Genomic DNA, 20,658 nt, shown 5'->3' on the forward strand with positions numbered 1-20,658 from the left:
TTTTTTTTTTTTTTTTTTCTAATCCAATTGATAATAGTCACAAAGGAAAAATTCCACTATCTCATCCCAGTTTCTGCTGTCGGCTTTTGACATACTAGCCTGGTAGGTGCAATCTCAAATTACACAACACTGATACTTGTGTGTCTTAAATGAGACTAAGAGATACTGCTGGATGAATTGCAGCAAAAATAAACATATATATATATTAATTATAAAAATCTAGAGCTTTTCCAGACATTTCCTTGGTTTCAGTTTTTCCTTTAAACTTAATATGATGCAGATTCTGCCGCCGGTGAGCTGCTTAGCCAAAATAAAACTGAAAAAAAAATCCCTTTTTTTTTTTTTTTTTTTTTTTGTGGTGGCCGATGCATTATTTTAAGAGTTGTGGTTGGTAGCATTGATATTTATATGACAACAGATTAAATCTTTGTGAGTATTTACAAGCAGTTAATCTGGGAGTGAAAAATCTCTACCACCTGACACTGTCACATTTCAAATGATATAGAAGTGGCAAAGCATCAATGTGGTATTCAAATATACTGTCATATTTACCCTCCACCAAAAACACTATTGTAGAAGTAGAGGAATTTTAAAGAGACATGATTAGAAGGTTGACACAAGAAAAGCTTCTTCCAGGAGGAGGCTGAAAAGACCCAGATGGGTTTATGCTTCTTATCACCCACAGGCTTTTGAGCTGTCTTAATTAGATTGCTTCAGGTATTTGAACTTGTATCTTACAGCTAGCTCAGGAATTCTGTAGCCTGTACCACAGAAGTTACCATAGAAAGTTTCTGAAGCATAATAAATGAACAAGAATACAAGAGCATATTTTATGAAATAAACAAACAAATTAAACCAATAAACCAGGAGATATAGAGATACATATATATACACACATACACACACACACACACACATAGCCACAGATAATGCAAAATTTAAAGTAAACTGGCTGAACAGAAAATCCAAAATTATGATAGTTACTGGTGCCAGAAATATTGCAATAGCAACAAAACCTCACACTGCAAGTCAAAAGCCACTTTCAACAATCAGGAAACATGATGATAAATATACAGGAAGGCAAGGTTTTTCTCCATGTACAGTTACAACAGAGTTCTTTATCTTTAGACACCTAACTGGGTGGTAAATTTAAGCAATATAATATCTGCACTTAAGATGACAGTTTCATTTTAATATCTGTATTTTTGTCAGCATTCAAAATTTAAGTGCAGGCTCCCAAATGCAAAGAAGAAACTTGCTGTGAATTGAATTCATATGATGAAAACAATTATTACAATTTGTTTAGTATATCCTACGAATAGAGACAATTCAATTGGCAATTTTTAAACTGTAAATAATTAATTCATGCTGGGGCTTTTATTTGGGGTGGAAGGTGTGTTTGTTGGTTTGGTTTTGTGGGGTTTTGTTGTTGTTGTTGTTTTTCTACCTTGATGATATATAATGCAGCTAACTTGTATGGAATATATGGTATTTCTTCTTTAGTTGTACATTCCTCCAGCTCAGTTGCTTTGTGACCAGCATCAGAACAAACTCCAGATGTCTTCACATGATCTACTATATAACAAAAATTGCTTTATCCACTTGAAGTATAGACCTAAAATGCACAGTAACTCTAGATATTTTATTAGAGACATCAAGTACGGTTTTAAAACATCTTTCTTCTGATAACAAAGAAAATGAAACTTTGGGAGAAATTTAGTAACTTTGACTATCCAGCTTTGATCTATGTACACCATCAAACATAATTATGTGGTTTGACAATTACTAGTCCATGACTACTGTCATATTAATTACTTATATTTATGTCATTTAAACTAAAAATGAAACTTATGTTAAAAAAAATCATGCAGAAATATACTGTATCTTAAGAAAAATAGGTTTTATCATGGCCAAGAAGAGGGAACTTTAAAGCCTCCTTGAAACTGCCTTTTGATATAAAATTTTAAAATTTTAAATTTTTGTTGAATTAAAACATTTTTTTTTCCTCCTCCTTCTTCTTTTTTTTTTTTTTTTTTTTTTTTGCTTAACACAGTAGATGATTTCCTATTTGAAAATTATTTGGGGTGTTATAAGCCTTAATTTAATATCATAATTAACTAACAAATGTATAAGGTCAAAAGAGACGGATCTGATTATTCAGAACGGTAACATGTATAAATCTAAGCTTCAGTCAGAAATCCAAACTACACAACTTCATTCAAATAGAGCTCACATAAAAGAAAAAAAACCGCAAACCTTCCCATTTATGTAATGTATTATGTTATTCAGAAAGCAAGAACAATATTTGCTATATAAATATACCTTTTTCTAGAACGTTGTTTTCACTCCATCCAAACAGGGAATTCAGAAATGACCACTTGTTTATATTAATTCCAAGTTTATGGAGCCATGAGTTTCCCTCTCCATCTGTTAACAAAGTTTAGGTGCTAAAATCAGGGGAAAAATTATTGCAATTCTCTGAATTCTTGATTCATTAATTAACTTGATTTAGATGTGGTATACACGAATTCTGTTGGGACCAAAAAGAGTTTTAAATCAGTAAAAGTGGTACAAAAGAACAAGAGATTGGGAAATCACTGAGAGAGCTACAAGCATAAGAAGGATGTAGTACTTGTTTGAGACTTGAATGGTTCCACCTGATACTGATGATAGAGAAATATTGAATACAAAGGCTGTACTCCAGACTTGTTTCTCATCTTCTGTCAAAACCTTTTCAAAATGTAATTTTGAAAAAATTACAAAACAAACTGTCTTTTTCCCAATATCTTTGAAAATAAGTGTGCGTGTTTGTAGGGGTGAGGATGGATTGCATTGTTAGATGAGATATATCTGACTGAGGTTTATTAATGAGTGCTCTGGATGCGTACATCACTCCTACTCTGAGAGAAAAACAAGTCACAACAGCCAATGAGAGTAACTTCAAATGTTCTGATGTGAAAGGGAGAACAGTGTCTGAAAGAAATCTATCTCTTTGAATTGGTCAAAACAATTATAAGAAATTAAGATTTTTTTTTCTAATGGGGAAATCCAAATGTATAGTTATCTTTCCTGAGATCCTGAAGTAATATTAATCTACTTTCATGATGCAGTGATTTTCTACAACCAAATATCTGTCTCTTCACATTGCTTTTATTGGACATATTGTACAGAACATATGTTTTAAAACAGTCAATCCAGCTACTAAATAGAATCACCAGATCCTATTCCTATATAGTCATGAAAGTCTTGTTCAGCAAAAGCCAGTTTAGATGATTTAGAAAATAACTAAATAAATGTGTTGAGAAGAGTCCCCTTACCTCATTATTCTTCTTTTGGAATTCAGTATTTTTGTCACTATACATTGCATCAATATCTCTCTCTCAGTTTTTGTTCTGTGAATTATGTCAGTGAAGGATGCATATTAAATTATATACAGAATAGCTACTTCTTAAAGGACTTAACCTCTCACATCTACATCCTTTTGGTTCATGTTTGGCGTGCTTCCCACCACCTTGGAGACTATTTGAAGCCATAGCTGTTCTTGAAAAAGCCCCTCACTTCACATAATTAGGCAAAATTAGCCACCAGAGCATCAATGCTTGCAGGTCAAGAGTGTAGTGTCTACCTTTCTGTCTAGGATAAAGGTTAGTCTTAAGCCCTTAATGGCAAACAGACATACAGATATTGTTTCCTTTTAGTCAAAATGTGTTACTATATTACTTGCTGAAACGACTGCAAAGTTCCCTGTCAATCTATAGCAGTCCATAGGGAAAAACTATATTTTTATCTCCTACAAGTTAATTAATGAATGTTAAAAATCAGTTTATATGTGTTCTCTTTAGGTTAGCATCTCGTAGAGCGTGTATCTCCCAAAACTACTGAGTATACCTTTTCACACCACTCATGTGAGTGAACGCACACAGAACTCTGTGGTACAGCAGGGAGGAGACACCTATCGTAGTTCTTTCCCTTTCTTTTCAATGTCATCAGTCAGACTGGCTCTCAGAAGGCATTCAAAACACCACAGTATCTTGAAGTATAATCCCTTTAAAATGTAAACTTCCTCAAACCATATGGCTCTCCTTTCTTACTTTACAACTAGAATCAAAGCATGTAGCACAGACTAGAGTCTGGTAGGAAGCACACCTTTTTTAGAAGTTACAGAACACACCATAAATTTAGTCCAGTTCTGCTGGCATTGGTTTTATTGTGTATAAAGTCATTAGGCATCTCCTGTACATGAGGAGCTTGAGGACCACTTCCATTACCTATACGCTGAATTGTGACAGGAAGTCTCCCACTTAGCTCATACTCACTTTCATCCATATTCAAACTATAGCAGCACAGATGATGCAATATGAACTCTAATGCTTAAGTAGTTCTGCTTCTGTGAAACTACATTAGAGTAATGGGGTACCAATCTGCCTTTTTTTGTGGAAAACAACAAAGTACACTTTCTTTCTGAACACCTGAGGCACAAAGTACTGCTTACATTCTTCAGGTATTTCTTCAGTCATTACACTTTTAATCATACATGAAGGATCCTCTTGTATCTCTTCTGAATAATCAATAATGCTGCCTGGTAGAGCAACAGATGAATGAATGGTGGCCTGCGGTTTAGTTTCAGGATCAATTCTTACTGAATCTTCAGGCGCTTGAGAGCCTGGAGGGATAACTGTTCGCAACCAAGCTTCTGGAAAAACAAACAAAGTAATTTTATATAAAATACTACGAGGATGTATTCTGTTGAGAGGTTTGAGAACAGATATCATGAAACAAGACCAGATTTGTAAGATCACACCCCAAAATGAATTTAAAATAAAAGTAGTACACACTGTCAGCCAATTTAGAAGTAAACCTGGTTGAGTTTCTTAGAAATTTGTCAGAACAAACTCATAGTATTGGTTTTTTTCTTTCTGTCTCATTTGAAATCTAACATGATTTGGTGATTTAATCTTGGTTTGACTTTCAGATTTAGCTGAACTGGCAAACACATCAAGGTCCATGAAATAAAGTTTTCAGAATTCACTATCTACCCTGAATAAAATCTGCAAAGACTCTTGTAGCTTCCACCCAAAAACACATCTCAAACACATTACTCCATGTATACACTGTATACTCATGCATACTCCATGTATACTCCATGTATAACTCTGGATCTCTTTAAGATGTCTGCTCCCCTGTAATGATCAGTTTCCACTGTATCACCACAAAAAGTTTTTCTTTTTGCTGAATTTCAAATAAACCAAAAGATCTATTAGTGGAAAGTTGTTTTTGTTGGTTTTATTTGTTTGTTTGTTTGTTTGTTTTGTTGTTTGTTGTTTTGTGTTTGTTTTTTTTTCCTTGCCAGACTCATAACTTCCATAGAAAAATATACTGCTTTTCCAGTTCTTCATGGTGCATGGAGCAGCTAGATATAAACTCCCATGTGAGTAAGAAAATACATAATTGATTCTGAACCTGAAATACAAAAGATAGGTTTTTCAGGAAGCAATCAGAACACAAATACAGGAATCAAAATCTAGGTGACTATAAGTTCAGCAACAGAACTCATGTCATTACAGAGTTTCCAGCTATCTGGCTATGGGTCTCACCATTGGTAACCATTGCGTTAAAAACCGTAAAGTCTTTAAATACTTGGCTTATGCACACTTTGAAAGACTTAAAATTATACTTCCAGAAGTAACAGAGGTCTTCAAGAATTATGATGTTAGCAAAGTAATTACTGAAAGTAACCTGGATTGGTTGAAGTTGCACATATCTAATGAATCTGACAGAACTTTTTCATATTGCAGATTGAGAAATGCAGCTTGAGGAGGGATTGTGCTTTCTAAGGATAAAGGATCCTCACCTGGACCTTCTTCTTAGCTCAAATGGATAATAAAGTTCATGGCAAAGCTCAATATTGCGTTATTTCATAATGCTGTTTTTTAACTATTCCTGAGTTCCTTTCCCATATGAAAAAAAAAAAAAAATCATAAGGGATTAAATTAGCTTTTTTTCTTGCCTTATTGCTTTTCTTTTCAGAGTGGAATCTATTGGATGTGCCTACAGAACACTGAAATACAGCACACCATAGCAGTTGTTAAAAATACCACTCACTACTTCATCTTGCAAATATGTTCTCAGATTGCCATTTTACCCTCATACCTCAGTGTATCCTGTAATGATGACAGGTCTCCATTTTATGCAGAGGTGTAGCTTAAACTCAGATTCAGCTGTAGCCTGCACAGCAGGCTGCAATGACAACAGACTTTATTTTTAATGTTTTAGCAAGGTAGATAAGTAGTTATTCCTCTCTTTGTGTTTTCTGTCTTCGTTAAACATAAGTGGAAGAAATTAAGACCTTTTAGAGACATGAAAACAGTCTATCACTGTTGACCAAAATTCCTAGGAAGACAACTTTTGTCTCTTAGGGCTTCATTACAAGATTTTATCACTTCCCCTAGACAGACTAAGCTCAGCAGTGAATTTCTTTCCTTAATTACCTTTGTCTTTCTAGAAAATCATATAGGATTTTCATCAATAACATAAAAGAAACATCATTTGCTGTTAGAGGTTGTTTGTGTTTTGGTTTTTTGGGGGGAGTTTGTTTGTTTGTTTGTTTTTCCTAGTGATTTTGAGTCACCAAAACCTCAAGATAATTGTATAATGTTTTAGTTTAATACATGTAATAGCAATAATTGCACTATAACAAAGATCAGGCTGGTTTCACTAATCCTTCCCTCCCACCATTATCGCAGTTGGGTACTTTTATTATATTTCCCCAATCAATTTGCTCAGCAGCACTATTCAAAGAAACAGCACAAAACTCTGTTCCTTCTGTTATGGTTTAACCCCAGCCGGCAGCTAGTTCCCACCCAGCCACTTGCTCACTCCCCCCTAGTGGGATGGGTGAGAGAATTGGAAGAGTAAAAGTTAGAAATCTATGGGTTGAGTTAAAGATGGTTTAATAGGTAAAGCAAAGCTCTATGTGCAAGCAAAACAAAATGAGGAATTAATTCACTAGTTCTCATTGGTAGGCGGATGTTTAGCCATTTCCAGGAAAGCAGCAGGGCTTCATTACTTGTAAGGAGAGACAAATGCCATAATTCCAAAAGCTGCCACTTCTGCCTTTCTCTGAGCTTTTATTGCTGTGCATGATATTATATGGCATGGGTTATCCCCTTGGTCAGCTGAGGTCAGCTGTCCCAGCTATGTCCATTCCCAACTCCTTGTGACCCTCCAGCATACCTGCTGGTGGGGGAGTGAGAGAAATAGAGAAGTCCTTGACACTGTGTAAGACCTGCTTTAAAAGGAAAGGTAAACCTAATGAACTTTGATGATCTTTCATTCATGCAATCAGGTTACTACCTCTTTTGACTGAGGTTGGAAGTCCTTCCTTTATAGCCAGGTCAACTGGCCTGCAATCTAACAGAAGTAATTCCCAGAAAATCTCCTGATCAAAATTCTTTCTAAATTAAAGGACTTTCACCAATCAAGAAGGCATCTAGTACAATTCTTTCAGATTCTAAGATATTCATTAGATAAGTATCTTTGTACTTGGAAGGAACATCACCATATAAACAGAAACCCACATATTTTTACAGACAGTGGTCTCTACTCAGACCTTTCTTTTGTAAATTGGGGATTCCACTAAAAACTTCTGGAAATAAATATCTATGGCTGATCTTGCAGAACAGGACTTTTGATAGCAGATGCTTCTAGTAATCAGTGAGAAAATACCTGCTTCATCTGCATAGTAAGAGTTCAGACAGTAATCCATAATAATAGAAGATTTTTGAGTTTTACTGAACCTGCTGTCATTTCTTTATAGTATTTTAGACATAGCATAACTAGCTTTGGGGTTTGGAGAGGGGGATTGGATCATTCTAGAAAATTACAGTTTACAACCCCTTCCTTCTTGAGATATTATCTCATATGTAAAAAGACATGTAATTTCAGAAATTAAGGCAAACAGATTCCTTGGGGTTAAACCTAAATAGATTTGTTTGATATTAAAAAGGTTTAATAGAATCCCCCATGACCCCAGGAGGGTTGGACTAGATGATGTCCACATGTGCCTTCCAACCCAAACCATTCTATGATTAATTTTCATGTCACCTTCACTTTCAAGAGTGGTTCTCAATATGTTATTTCTTTTCAGTTTTAACTCCCTGATCAGACTATTTCCATGTCCAAGACTATTTCTGAAATTTAGAGAACTACCATTTTTACATATAAGTTTTAATTTTCATGTAAAGTTTTAGTTCCTCTGTCAACACAGGAACTTTATTCGTGTCTTCCATCCATGGAAATTCAGCACACAGCACTTTTTCTCTGTCACTCATTCTTTCAAGTGTCAGCTGGTTGTTGTCCTGTGTGTACGTATTACTAAATATTTGATGAGAAACACAAAATATTCTCACATTCATAATCCTCATACTGAAGTTTAAACATGTGCCTCTGCAGTCTGCATGGAAAACATGATCAATCATCCTCAATGTAAATCATCAATGTATAGCCATCTATTACAGGAAGAAAAGTGAACAATTGTCTGTGCCTACACCTCTACTGGACTGGTTAGGGGACCTAGTTGACACACTATGCTGATAAACATATCTGCTTGGTTAAGATGAATTTATAATATTAATTTATTTATACTTAATTTATACTTTAAAAGTGATGCCTGGGAAATGCAGAGTGTTTTGGGGTTTTATTAATTAAAAATCATAATTTAAAATAGGAACAGTCTCCTGGGTTATAGCATGCTTTGTTTATAGGTAGGCCATGCTCTGATGATATTTTATGCTTAAGAATTAACAATCTTCTTCACATACAGTTGTAGCTGAAAATGGTTTATCCCCTCTCATGTTTCTTCTGTGCTGCTTCATGCCAACTTCAATAAAATTTACTGCTCTAACATTCAGAGGTGTTCATCACAAATTCTGATGTCTGTCTCATCGGTTTATCACATCCCATGTCTTACTCTTTAGCTACTTATTTACTACAGTGATTTCTATTTTATGATTTGCCCAAACATAAACTGCCTTGTGACGGGGGTGGGGGGTGTGGGTGGGAGGTGGTATTTTCTTTTTATAGAATTGACTAGTAGCAATTATGAAAGATGGACAGAAAGAGAAGTATCTTCATAATGCTGCTTAAAACAAGCAAATATGATGGATGAGGACCACTTATTTTGGGGGATGTAACTCCAAAGTCTCATAGCTTTTATCTTTTTTTTTCCCAGTGTCAGAGAATTTTTTTCCTAAAAAAATAAAGACATCAAAGCATGCGACCATGGAAAGACACAATTCTATTATATAATTATTATTATTATTATTATTATTATTATTATTATTATTATTATTATTATTATATTGCATTCTAAGGACACATTTTCATAATGTTGTGTAAGTATTTGCATATTAGAATCTGCATTTTTAAGTGATCAAAACAAAGTAAAGCATAAAAAAAGTCATTGCACTGCACTCTCAATTTCCTCTTTTCTCATAACTAGTCCTTCCTGAAAACAGATGAGAGAAAAGACAAAGCAGATGTGCCATGTGGTATGTCATTACATAAATAGAATGTTTCAGAGAATCTCAGAGCAAAGACAACTGGTCTGGCACTTGTTTTATTTGCAGTCATGAAATATTCCTTATGGTTTGCATCCTTGACAGTAACTTAGTTGAAAGATATATATGCTGCTATAATAGTTACAGGAATATTCTGCCAAAAGGAAAAGACAAGTTATGACAAGCAAGAGCAAGTTGTGCCCAATTACTCTTGTTAAGAGTAAAGGAATGGTATTTTTTAATACAGAATTACAGTCAACAGTACAGTTTTTCTATAGAATTTTAATTTCATATTGACTAATAATTAATGGTTTGGGTTTTTTGTTTTGTTTTGTTTTGTTTTGTTTTGTTTTGTTTTGTTTTGTTTTGTTTTTGTCAGGAGAAACCATCCAGCAATACTCAGTTATTGGAGATAATACAGACTTAAACCTCAAAACTGTGTATCCTGCAGAACTGCCAAGATAATAGCAATCAGTCCAAATAAAACGCTATAGAAAAAATTGTAGTACTTTCATAGTACCAAAAGTACACCCTGGATAATGCATACATGCATATGAATCCTGTATATTGTAAATCTATTTTTTTCAATATAGGATCAAAATCTTCAAGATAACATTGACTAATATTCTAAACAGGTGACCTTCATGTGTTGTTGTGTCTCTTCCATCAACCACTTCCTTTTGTGAGAGGAAGAAAAAAAGGTGGAAAAAAGATGGTAGATGGAAACATGTTTTTGCAGTATTGTGAATGTTTTCAATCCAGTCTCTGTTGGAAGGCAGTGTAACATAAATTTAGAGTTAATTTGCTCTGACTGTATATAATAGCTTGCAGTTACAGTCTGAGGGAAAACACAGAAGGCTATGAGAGGGGCATAATTTCCATCCTGAAGAGACTGATATCTGTTGAGACTAATTAGTTAATATTTGTTTTTCCTTTACTATAAATATCAAAAATGAGAATTTAATATACATTGGTCATGAAGTCCAGATACAGTAATTAATATGATTTTATTTGGCTCCATTAGCATCTTTTGAGAAAATTGCCATTACCATGTGAGAAACTGAAATGTCAAATGACTCTCAAAACTTACTTCTGTCTGTGCAAGCATCAATAACTAGCTGCAGCCTGTGGATTAGTCTAAGGATGTTAGTCTATGTTTATCAGTGGCTCCATCGTGTAGCCACTTGTGACTATTGTGTACACCAGACACCATGCATGCATGGCTAATGAACCGATAATAGGTGAGCATTTCTGCCCCAGAAGCCAGAGGCAGCAAAAACCTGTGGGACCAGGTTTTTTAAAAGGAGGCTGAGGGGAGACCTCATCACCCTCTACAACTACCTGAAAGGAGGTTGCAGAGAGCTGGGGATGAGTCTCTTTAACCAAGTAGTAAGGGATAGGACAAGAGGGAATGGCCTCAAATTGCACCAGGGAAGGTTTAGACTAGATGTCAGGAAGCATTTCTTTCCAGAAGGGGTTGTTAGGTGTTGGAATGGGCTGCCCCGGGCAGTGGTGGAGTCCCCATCCCCGGAGGTGTTTAAGAGTCAGGTTGACATAGCGCTGAGGGATCTGGTGTAGTTGGGAACTGTCAGTGTAAGGTTAACGGTTGGACTGGATGATCTTCAGGGTCTTTTCCAACGTAGATGATTCTATGATTCTGTGACCACAGAAAAAAAATCTAAAGGTGGGCTGATATGCTAATCAGCTGATATGATGAACTTAAAAAGCAATGGAAAACTTCGCACAGTGTGCACACACTGCCGAAGAACTGAAGACTGAGGACCAATGGGATGCTGTTGGATCCATGCTGGTGACTATTCTTGCAACTCTATTCCTCACGGTTGCTCAATTTCTGTCTGTTCCTTTCATTCTCTCCTATCACTACCTCTCTTCACTTTTAATAATAAAAAACTGTTTTAAGAGTATGCATTTGACCTCATTTGTGTCTTATTCTTGCTCTTGGGATCATATTAAAACCTCCCCCAACACTGGATTGAAACATACCCTTATAAATATTTATGAGCAGATCTTTTTTTATATCATCTGTTTACTTTCAGGAAATTTTTTCTTTCCTAGTCAGGAAAAATGACAAAAATTCTCATTCTCTGTGAGTGAGATATTTCCATTGCCTATTGAATTGTACAATATATTTACTAAATTCAAGAAAACCAGAGATGGATGGTAATCCAGGTCTTTACATTTAACTCCAGGTTTATCTGTCTGTTTATTGAATGGAAAAGGGGTAATATGAAATAACCAGTTCTGATATAATTACAGGCACATCCGAGCAATCTCCTCAAAATGCTGCTATGCTCAGATTCTCAATAGTAATTGACGTTTCACAGGATCAGACCTTGAGAAATAGGAGCTCCATGCCTAGAAATGCTGCATGCCAACCGTATCACTGAAACAAGCTTTGATTTAAAAGCATAGAGGCTCTGGGGTTAGATAGTGTATAAAGCTACGGAGGTCTGCAGTTTCCTTGAGGTAAGAGTAGCTGTAATTTGAGGTAGCATGCACACACGTAGTCCCCATGTAGTTACATTTTTTTTGTATTTTTAATGATCATAAGCAGTACACAAAAGGCACTAGCAAATCACTATGTGGCGTGGTTGCCCCATAATACAAACATCTGAGCAGCAGTTGTGTGAACCTGCCTCAGGCCTATGCACATGTTTCATTGTTGCAGCTAGCTTCAGAAAATTTCATATGCTGCATTGTATTAAGGAAATTGGCTCATGGACAAGCAGCACAGCATGGAAAGTTTTAGCATGAGAAGAAATGCAGAAAGGGGTGCCATGGGGCTGAACTTTCCTATGTGTGTGCTAAACCACTGAAGCATAACCTGATATTCAAATTCCTAATCTGCAGTGGAATAAGAATGTAACTGCTTGCCTTAACTTCTTGACTAATGTACATTTTGGAGTAGATATCTCTTTGGTGCTGATAACAATTTCTGTTCTAGGTCCACTATGAACTCTGTTATGTGTTTAATGTCCAGTATCCCCACACAAGATTCTGATTTTGATAAATTGACACTCTCCTTGTACATTTTCTGGTGAAAATTTTGTCAGAAGAGTCAGTTCTAATTTCACAGGGTTTTTCCTGATTTCATTCTGGATCAGATAGCAGAAGTAATCAGAATAACATGATTCACACTTCCAGCAGGCTAACGTGTTTGTATCTAAATGAGAGAAAACCCACAAGTAAAGCAGTAGTAAAATATCTTTGTTTGCTCCCTGATTTTGGATCATTGGGAGGTTTACTTAAATTTCCTATAGAATTAAAAGTTTAGCCATCAATAGCCTGAGTAACTTCAGTTTTCACTGAGTTCAGTAGGAGCTGGACTAATGTAGTTATGTCTTGGCATCTCATCTCTGAGATTCTGATGCAGATGACCTTGTTGAATCCTGTAAAGCTAATAGGCAATTATTTCCTGAGTTTGGAAATTTGCTAACCACAAAGCAATGTATTTTGAATTACTTCTACTGAATGAAATATCAGTTTGAGACCTAAAAGAATCTCTAGTGTCTCCATCATCTCATCTTTGGAAGAGAGAAAGAAAAGTGATGCAAGTATTTTCTTTACTAGTATGTATTTAAGTTTAGTTTCATGGAGTTAAAAAATGGCAAAGCCCCATGAAAATTTCTCTGCGTTTTTGAAATAGTAGCATGACTTGGCAACAGAGGTATGGCATCTTCCTCTTTAAACTATTCTGAACCTTGCAGATCAGTCACTTTTCTACAGCTGGAGTCACTGTTAGGTCTCAAACTAACCCTGGGGGAAGGTGGGGTAACGTGTTTAAAAGGTGTGTTATTTATGGTTTTAAGGCTACTGCAATAGTATTACTGATGTTCACATAGGTGGCAGGCACATTCATGTTCTGTCCTAAAACAACCTAGGGACCCCTCTAGGTTGACTAGTTGCAGCAAGTTGAGCATTTAGTCACTGAAACAGATACTATTTCATAGAGTCAATTTTCCACTCAGGCTGCATGGTGACTGCTAACACAAAATTGTCTGATCATAATACACAAAGGTTTAGCTGGCATATGAAAACAATTGGGCCAGGGACTACTGTAGTATACCCTAAAGCCCTGGACAGCAGGACAAGTTACCCCGTTAGTCATCCAATCTCAAAGATACTTGATCTATCACAATGCCAATGTGCCAGTCAGTGTCATTCTAAGGTTACATCTGAAACTACACAAGGGTATGACACAGCTAGAGCATACTTTTTTAAATGCACTTTTCTTTTTCCCTCTCACCCCCAGATTGAAATAGAAAAAGAGAATGGTTAAGAATTTGCTTGGATTTAAAATAAACCCCCTGGATTTTAATTAGGACAGAATAGATGAGCTGTATAAAAAAGTCAGACTGGTATCAGTAATGTTCTAAAAGTTAGATATGTGCTGTTGGTTCAGCCACACTACCTCTAGTCTAAGAGACAAGAGGCCTCAAATCCATAGTCCCATTTTTGTGGCCTATCAAAGGTTTCCAATTTGGTCTGAGATGGTGCTCCCAGTTCCACTTAGAGCAAACAGGCATTACAGTTTAGCTACTGAAAGGAGTGATTCAGGCCATCAGCCAATTGGGACAGCTTGGCATATTTTTCTCAGGCTGCACTTCAATGTGTTACATCTTATTGCTTAAAAAGTTTGCTGGATAATTAGTAAAACCCCACACCTCCATTATAGTTGTGCCATATGCCTTTTAATAGATTTCTAAACATTTGGTGTGTGCAAATGCTTGCAAATAGAAAAGGCTAATATTACCTGTTTTGCTTTGGCTTTTAGCAGCAGGAGAAACAGAATTCTTCTTCCAGAACCAGGATTGTGATGACAGGGGAACACTTTCTTCAGGATAGGAATACTGGTCTAAAAGTGCAAAACCCCAAACAGGAATAGAAAAAAAAAAAACATCAAATCACATATTCTGAAAAAATAATTCTTATTCCAACAGTTAGTCAGGCTTTTTATTAAAAAAATAAAACAAAACAAAAAATATATTTAGTTAATATACATAGTACAGATAGCAATGCATTTAAACCAATTTAGGAAAGATCATCAGGCACACTTATTTAGCATGTTATAGTAAAAGCAGAAGATCCTACTCTCTAGTATTTAAAGTAGATTATTTAAAGAAAATCTTCATAAAGACAGATTAAAATCAGTCATTGTATTCTGACAGAGCATGGTCATGTTCTGCACATGGTCAAATAGCCTCACACAGAACTTTTATATCTTTTGTCCAGTTTTAATATAATGTCTCAGTATTCAGTCCACAGTGTGGGGTAAAGTATTGTCAGCTATCTGTATTAATTAATTTAATGCCTTTCAAATGAAAAATATCACTGTAGAAATACTTAGGATATTGGGGATTAAGAGTCATCTCACAGATGTACAGGGTTGCTCCTCTGGAGATTCCCTGCACAGAAAATTCTAACGAATCTTGGTACTTTTAATACTAACTGAAATACCAGTGTTGTATCCTGTGTCATATAAAATGCAGAGAAACAGCTAAAACAGTCATATACTCTCAAATCAGAGTGAACTTTCCTTGGCTTCTGGTTATACTTAGAGCCAATCCAGACCAACTCAGATAATGGGGCTCTGAAAGTCTCTGTGAATCATCAGACTTGTAATTCATTAAAACTGTAAGTTTTGCAACTGTGTTACAGGGCTGGGGGCTACTGGAACACAAGGAACAGCTTATTCTACCAAGAGGTGCTCCAGACATCAAAGAAAGGTTTCTGTAAAGGGGTGGACAAATAAACCAGGTTTGTATGATATCTTTCCTTACTCTCCAAATGCAGTATTTAAATCAGTGATGCACACAGTTAAATATTCATACACCTCACTAAATGAGTATGATAAAGCCCACACAGATTAATTTATCTATGCAATAAGCATGGCAGAATCTCTAGGCTATGGCAGAAAAAGAAAGTGGAAAAGCAAGAATATCTTTATGTATGTTTCTTGTTAATAGTATTTAACAGTCTGTGTGTCTTTTGTATGCATTTTAATCAAAATGCCAAAATAGTGAAGAGAGTTTTAGCATTCACAGTAATCTCTCAAAACACACCAGGTTAGGAATTTCTTGAAATCTGTGATTTGTGAGGAACAGTTGGGGCAAACTAATTTAGTGCTTGGTCTGGGCCCCACCCCTGTATTGTAATACCTCTAATTTTACCCACTCATTTTTAGGGAGCTAGCTGTATCTCAAAAAAAGGCTCTGTCTGCAATGACAGAAGCATATATATATATATAAAATATATAAAACCAGTGTTCTTTTAATAACTCTGTACAGAGGGGCTGAGAGTAAGCTTTTTTATTGCTGCTTGTTACAGGAGTGTTCTATCGATGCACAGATTCTCTGATATTCAGTATTATCCATAATATAACTGCACACTCTACGCTTTCTATTAAAAGCATCAGCGGACTGAATGGAACCTGTTCTACCCTCTGTGCTCTGATTCAAGGCAAGGGCAGTGAGACAGAGGACTTTCAGGGTTTGGTGGGAATGTCTTTAAAGTATGGTTCAATAGAAGAGCCACAGTGAAAGAGAAGACTGCTTCTTTGACTTGGGCAGATGTAGAGTGTTTCCCCCTTTATGTGGAAAATGAAGTCTGAAGCTTCATGTGGATAAAGAATAACTGTTCTCACAATGACCTGAACAAATGGGCTCTGATAGCCAAGACCACATTGTTGCTTATGTTGCTTACAAAAAACTGGAAATTGTAATTTTTATTGCTGCTGCTGATCACTTATACAGGCACTCAAGTAACAGAATGTAGTTGCAATATTCACTATAGCTGGATGGTTGGAAATGGGCCTTTTGGGGCCCCTTCTCTTGTTAGTGGATGGAATAGCATCTGCCTCTCCTATTTACCTAGTCTTAGTAGTCTAGGTTTTAGTAGTCTGGTTCTTCTTTCTCACTGAGGGCTCCTCACATTGATATCAGCTTGTTCTATAATATTTAAGCCTGCATTTATAAAAGTTATTGCTGGTATACAAATTCAGCCTTTGTACTGTTAATATGAAGATTAATTCTCTGAGGAGGATAACTTCCACAGCTTGATCTCATCCTCTGAAAGTAGAGGTTTGTTTATATTGTCACAAGCTACAACTCAGAATTTTTCCAGATGAAAATGCATTATGCAAACTTCTTAGTCACTCTGGTCAAACCACATTTCTTCCTCTAAAGTTCTCAGGTTACACTCCCTTAAGCAACAGCCTTGCCCAATGGCATTGCCTAACAGAGTTGACAATCAACTTGTTGTTCTTAACTTCTGGTGTGAGAGAAGGTTACAGTTAGTCAGTTGACTACTCCTTTTAAGATAAAAAATCCTTATTATGCTTATATAGTGCATTGGCATGAACAAGAGCATATACAGAAGCTATCTATTCATAAATTGTTGATAGGAACAAAACTTTGACGTCAACAGTTAATATTAGAGCTTGTTATCACAGACAACAAGGCTTTCTCTTGCTGTATTTTGCCAATGATTTCGCTATTTTCCTCTTGAAAGTAGAAGGCACATATTTCATACTATAAGGTATACTGGAGCAAAGATAAGAATTCAGATTTAATTCCTTGGAAACTGATGTGCATTTGTATGTTTATTTATAGACATAGTTAATCCATTCATATTGGTTAGACTTGGTATTCCATGGTATTCCCAATCTTTGCTCATTCATTTGTCCACTGTCTGAGAATACAAACAGATCACAATGTCCCACTAATGGACTGTTATTTGTCTCTTAATCAGCCATGGCAATCTTCCTTTAATTTTAATCTTTAGTAATGCATTTAAATTTTAACCATAATGCTTGAGAAGTATATTTGACATCTGAGAAAAAATTACTTTTACTAATATGTGTGGGAAGGGTTCAAATGCGATCATTAATATTAGGTAAGAGCAGACTTTTCCCTCATATTTATGAACAGGATCTGCAAGTTGCTTTGAAAAAAACCACAAATCCTCCTCATCTTTTTCTCATACAGCTTTTCAGCAGCCTGCTCCCTAAGGTGGGGAAAGGCAAAGCATCCTGCTTTTGTTATAGGCTTTGTATAATTGTTCATTTATTCTTTAATTATACACCCTTGAAAAATACAGAATCTGGCCTTCTGCTTTCACTTATCTAAATCCCTAAAAGCATATGCAGTAAAAGTCTCAAGATAAAAATGACTGTAGATGCTGAATATTTCAATTTTTGAGGCCCAACCTTGGTTACCTGCTAAGCCCCAAATATGGCCACCTCAGCCCATGTATCAAAAAAAATGAAGTTTGAACACTCATAGTAGTATCTTGTAAGAGATCTTCAACATAACAAAAGTCATTTTAAGAGTACAGGTGCAATTTAAGAACAATTTTAAGATGTCACAGTTGGGATAGATTTTATCTCTGTGGAAAATTTAGTAGGAAACCCACAAAATTTGGCAATATAACATTTTTTGCCCTTTTGTTGTGGTATTATGTACTCTCCTTTGAGGCAGAATTGTTTGGTATATGCCTTGCAAATGACTATTTTCAGAAAAGAGGTATTAAGATTTCAGAGAAGAAATAAGAATCAGGGACAGGAGAATTTCAGCAAAGGTCTAAACCTTTAAAAAATATTCCTACATAAAAAACATCATAGTAAAGAAAGTAGGACTACCTACTTAAGCTATTTTTTACCACTTATCTAATATCTTCTTAAATGTCCTTTTAGTTAACATGTTTTTTGTTTAAATTAAAATGTTACTTAAAAAACCCCTCCCTCCACTTAAGTTCATTGCTTCTCGTCCTACCACCAAATTAAAGACTTCTGAAGACTTCTGAACTTGTTCTGAGAAAGAACTTAGTTTCTTACATCACTAAACCATCAAACCCACTTTTCAGTCTTTCACCAGAAGTGACTTTCATTAGCACTTTGATCATTCTCTTTCTTGTTCATTTTCTAACATTTTATTTCTTGCAATGATATGCCTAAAGGGAGACACAGTACATAAACATGAGCACACATGGTCACTTGTTGTGGCTGAAACAATACTATCATCCTGATCTATGAAAACTCAATCCTTTTTTTTTCTTAAAATTCACAAAATATTTGTAAGTCCAAGAGCAGCTTTACTTAGAAGACTTTAATTTATCACACTTTTCTAAACATTTATGAAGACATATACACAGTTTTCCAACTAGTCACTAGTATTCAAATATATTTTTTCCTAGGTTAGCAAGATGGCTTTTGAAAAATGATTAGCTATGTCCAAAATTATACTCATTCACTTGTGGATCTTTCTGCCATGTAAACAGTTTAGCTCTCTTAGTATGTCCTTAATACCAGTGGATTCTTTTTTACCTTGACTTTTATTTTCAGCTAAGAAGGTTAAAAATAGATGGTTATCCTCTTCACACTTTTCACTCAGCTTGTCTAATATAATAGTGGCCTGGCTCCACTCTTCCACCTCAGCGACTGTGTGCCATAATAAAAGGTACATAAACTTTTTTTTTTTTTTTTTCTAAATAAACATTATGTCCTAAAAAATTACCTTCATCCATTGTAATCGGTCTGTTTCTCAGGGTCAGTGTTTCCACAGAGGTGGGACTTAACTTCTGGTATTTTCTGGCAGCCTCCCACACTGTGCACATAAATATTTAATCTGTAAAAATGCGAGTTTCACTAGGCAACAAGATAACTGCTGAAAGTAAATTGGGAGATAGGGATCAGGTTTCTTCTCACTGTTTCCTGTGGCTAGCAATGTCTGTTTTGCCAGGAGAACAAAACTTACTAGATGAAACTGTAAGCTATAGAAGACATTATAGCTGAAAAAAGATACGGGCTGATGTTATATACCTGAAAGCACAACTACTTGCAATATTCGAAAGGTTCCTTTAGAATATTTTACAATTGTCTGCACTTCCTTGTCTCAGCTGAAAGAATGTGAAATATGATACTTGTTACACTTCCAGTAGTGGTGAAAGTGGTAAAGATGTAAGAGGGGTTTTATGCAATTTCAACCCTAAATTCACATAAACAGAGTTATCAAGTTCTTCCAGATGGGACTGTTACTACATTAGAGCAATGTTTGCCCTGCTTTGGAGGATTGCTTCATGGAAGTGTATTGCTCTCTCCCTTTGCTAATTAAAGGTAAAAAGGCACATTTATCATTGCCAATACCATTATGCTGAGACTGCTCTCAGCTAATGAGACAGGCAGGTTGTTTTGAACATTAAGTCAAATATGCTGTTCTCTTCGAATAACTCCAGGCACACAACTTATGATATATTCCTATATTAATATGAATAACACAGCAGCAGGAACTGGGAGAAGCAAGTACTACTCAGCAATTGCAAAAGCAAATACAGAATAAACCGTTCACAGGCTGGTGTGGTCCAGTTTAGGCAGGCACGACCAGTGGCTCAGGATTTTTCCTTTACTGCTGTTCTGCACCCCACCCTTATGTTTAAAAAGGATTAAAAACAAAAGCTTGCCATTAGATTGTTGTCCAAAAGGAAGGCTTTTGGTATCACTAATTCAACAAGCAGTTTCACTGTGAGTTTATAAGAAGCAGGTTCATTGGCAATCTTCTTCCAAATAATCCACAACTAATTAATTTGTATGACTAGTTTCTCTAGTGTTCTATTTTGAATATGTGATATTTTTAATAACTTCACTAAGCTGTGAAGGATATAACATGATATGGGACCTAGATAAGAGGTTTCCCTGAAAGAGTACTTGCCTTATTTAAAAATAACTTTTATGTGATTTTTCTTTTTATGAAATCAAAAATATAAAGGTATGATTTTGTTTTTCCCTCCCCCCATCTTTCTACAGAGGGAAAAAGAGAAGAATGGAAAAGGAGAAAAAAAACAAGAGAAAATCAACCATCTGAACAACTGAGGGTATTTGATTTTAAAAAATTGTAACCTTATAAAAATAAAACTATTTTTGACAGATATATGACATAGAATTAGAACTACAGCTACTTCTAAAAAGAGGAAACTGGCAAAGAAGAAAAAGACTTGGCTCCAAGTTATATTTAACTATGGTACTTTATGTTTCTACTTCCATTTTTTTAATACACTGCAACGTTTTTTGCTTTACTTAATATTTTAA

General features: G+C 35.5%; 1 protein-coding gene across 1 annotated transcript in view; it reads right to left on the reverse strand.

Annotated features, from left to right (window-relative positions):
• The window catches only part of LOC113490121 (centrosome-associated protein CEP250-like), a 26,925-nt gene extending 7,812 nt beyond the window's left edge, over positions 1-19,113 (reverse strand). Inside the window, exons 1-5 of the mRNA XM_026866386.1 lie at positions 19,091-19,113; positions 14,332-14,433; positions 4,493-4,693; positions 2,323-2,427; positions 1,448-1,575 (exon numbers count right to left, since the gene is read on the reverse strand). Of these exons, the coding sequence (XP_026722187.1) occupies positions 1,448-1,575; positions 2,323-2,427; positions 4,493-4,693; positions 14,332-14,433; positions 19,091-19,100 (546 nt within the window). The 5' untranslated portion in view covers positions 19,101-19,113. The remainder of the gene's footprint in view (positions 1-1,447; positions 1,576-2,322; positions 2,428-4,492; positions 4,694-14,331; positions 14,434-19,090) is intronic.
• Positions 19,114-20,658: the final 1,545 nt, after the last annotated feature.

The sequence above is a fragment of the Athene cunicularia genome (genome assembly GCF_003259725.1).
Source record: "Athene cunicularia isolate RWA chromosome Z unlocalized genomic scaffold, athCun1 chrZ_part2, whole genome shotgun sequence".
In the NCBI taxonomy this organism is placed as follows: domain Eukaryota; kingdom Metazoa; phylum Chordata; class Aves; order Strigiformes; family Strigidae; genus Athene; species Athene cunicularia.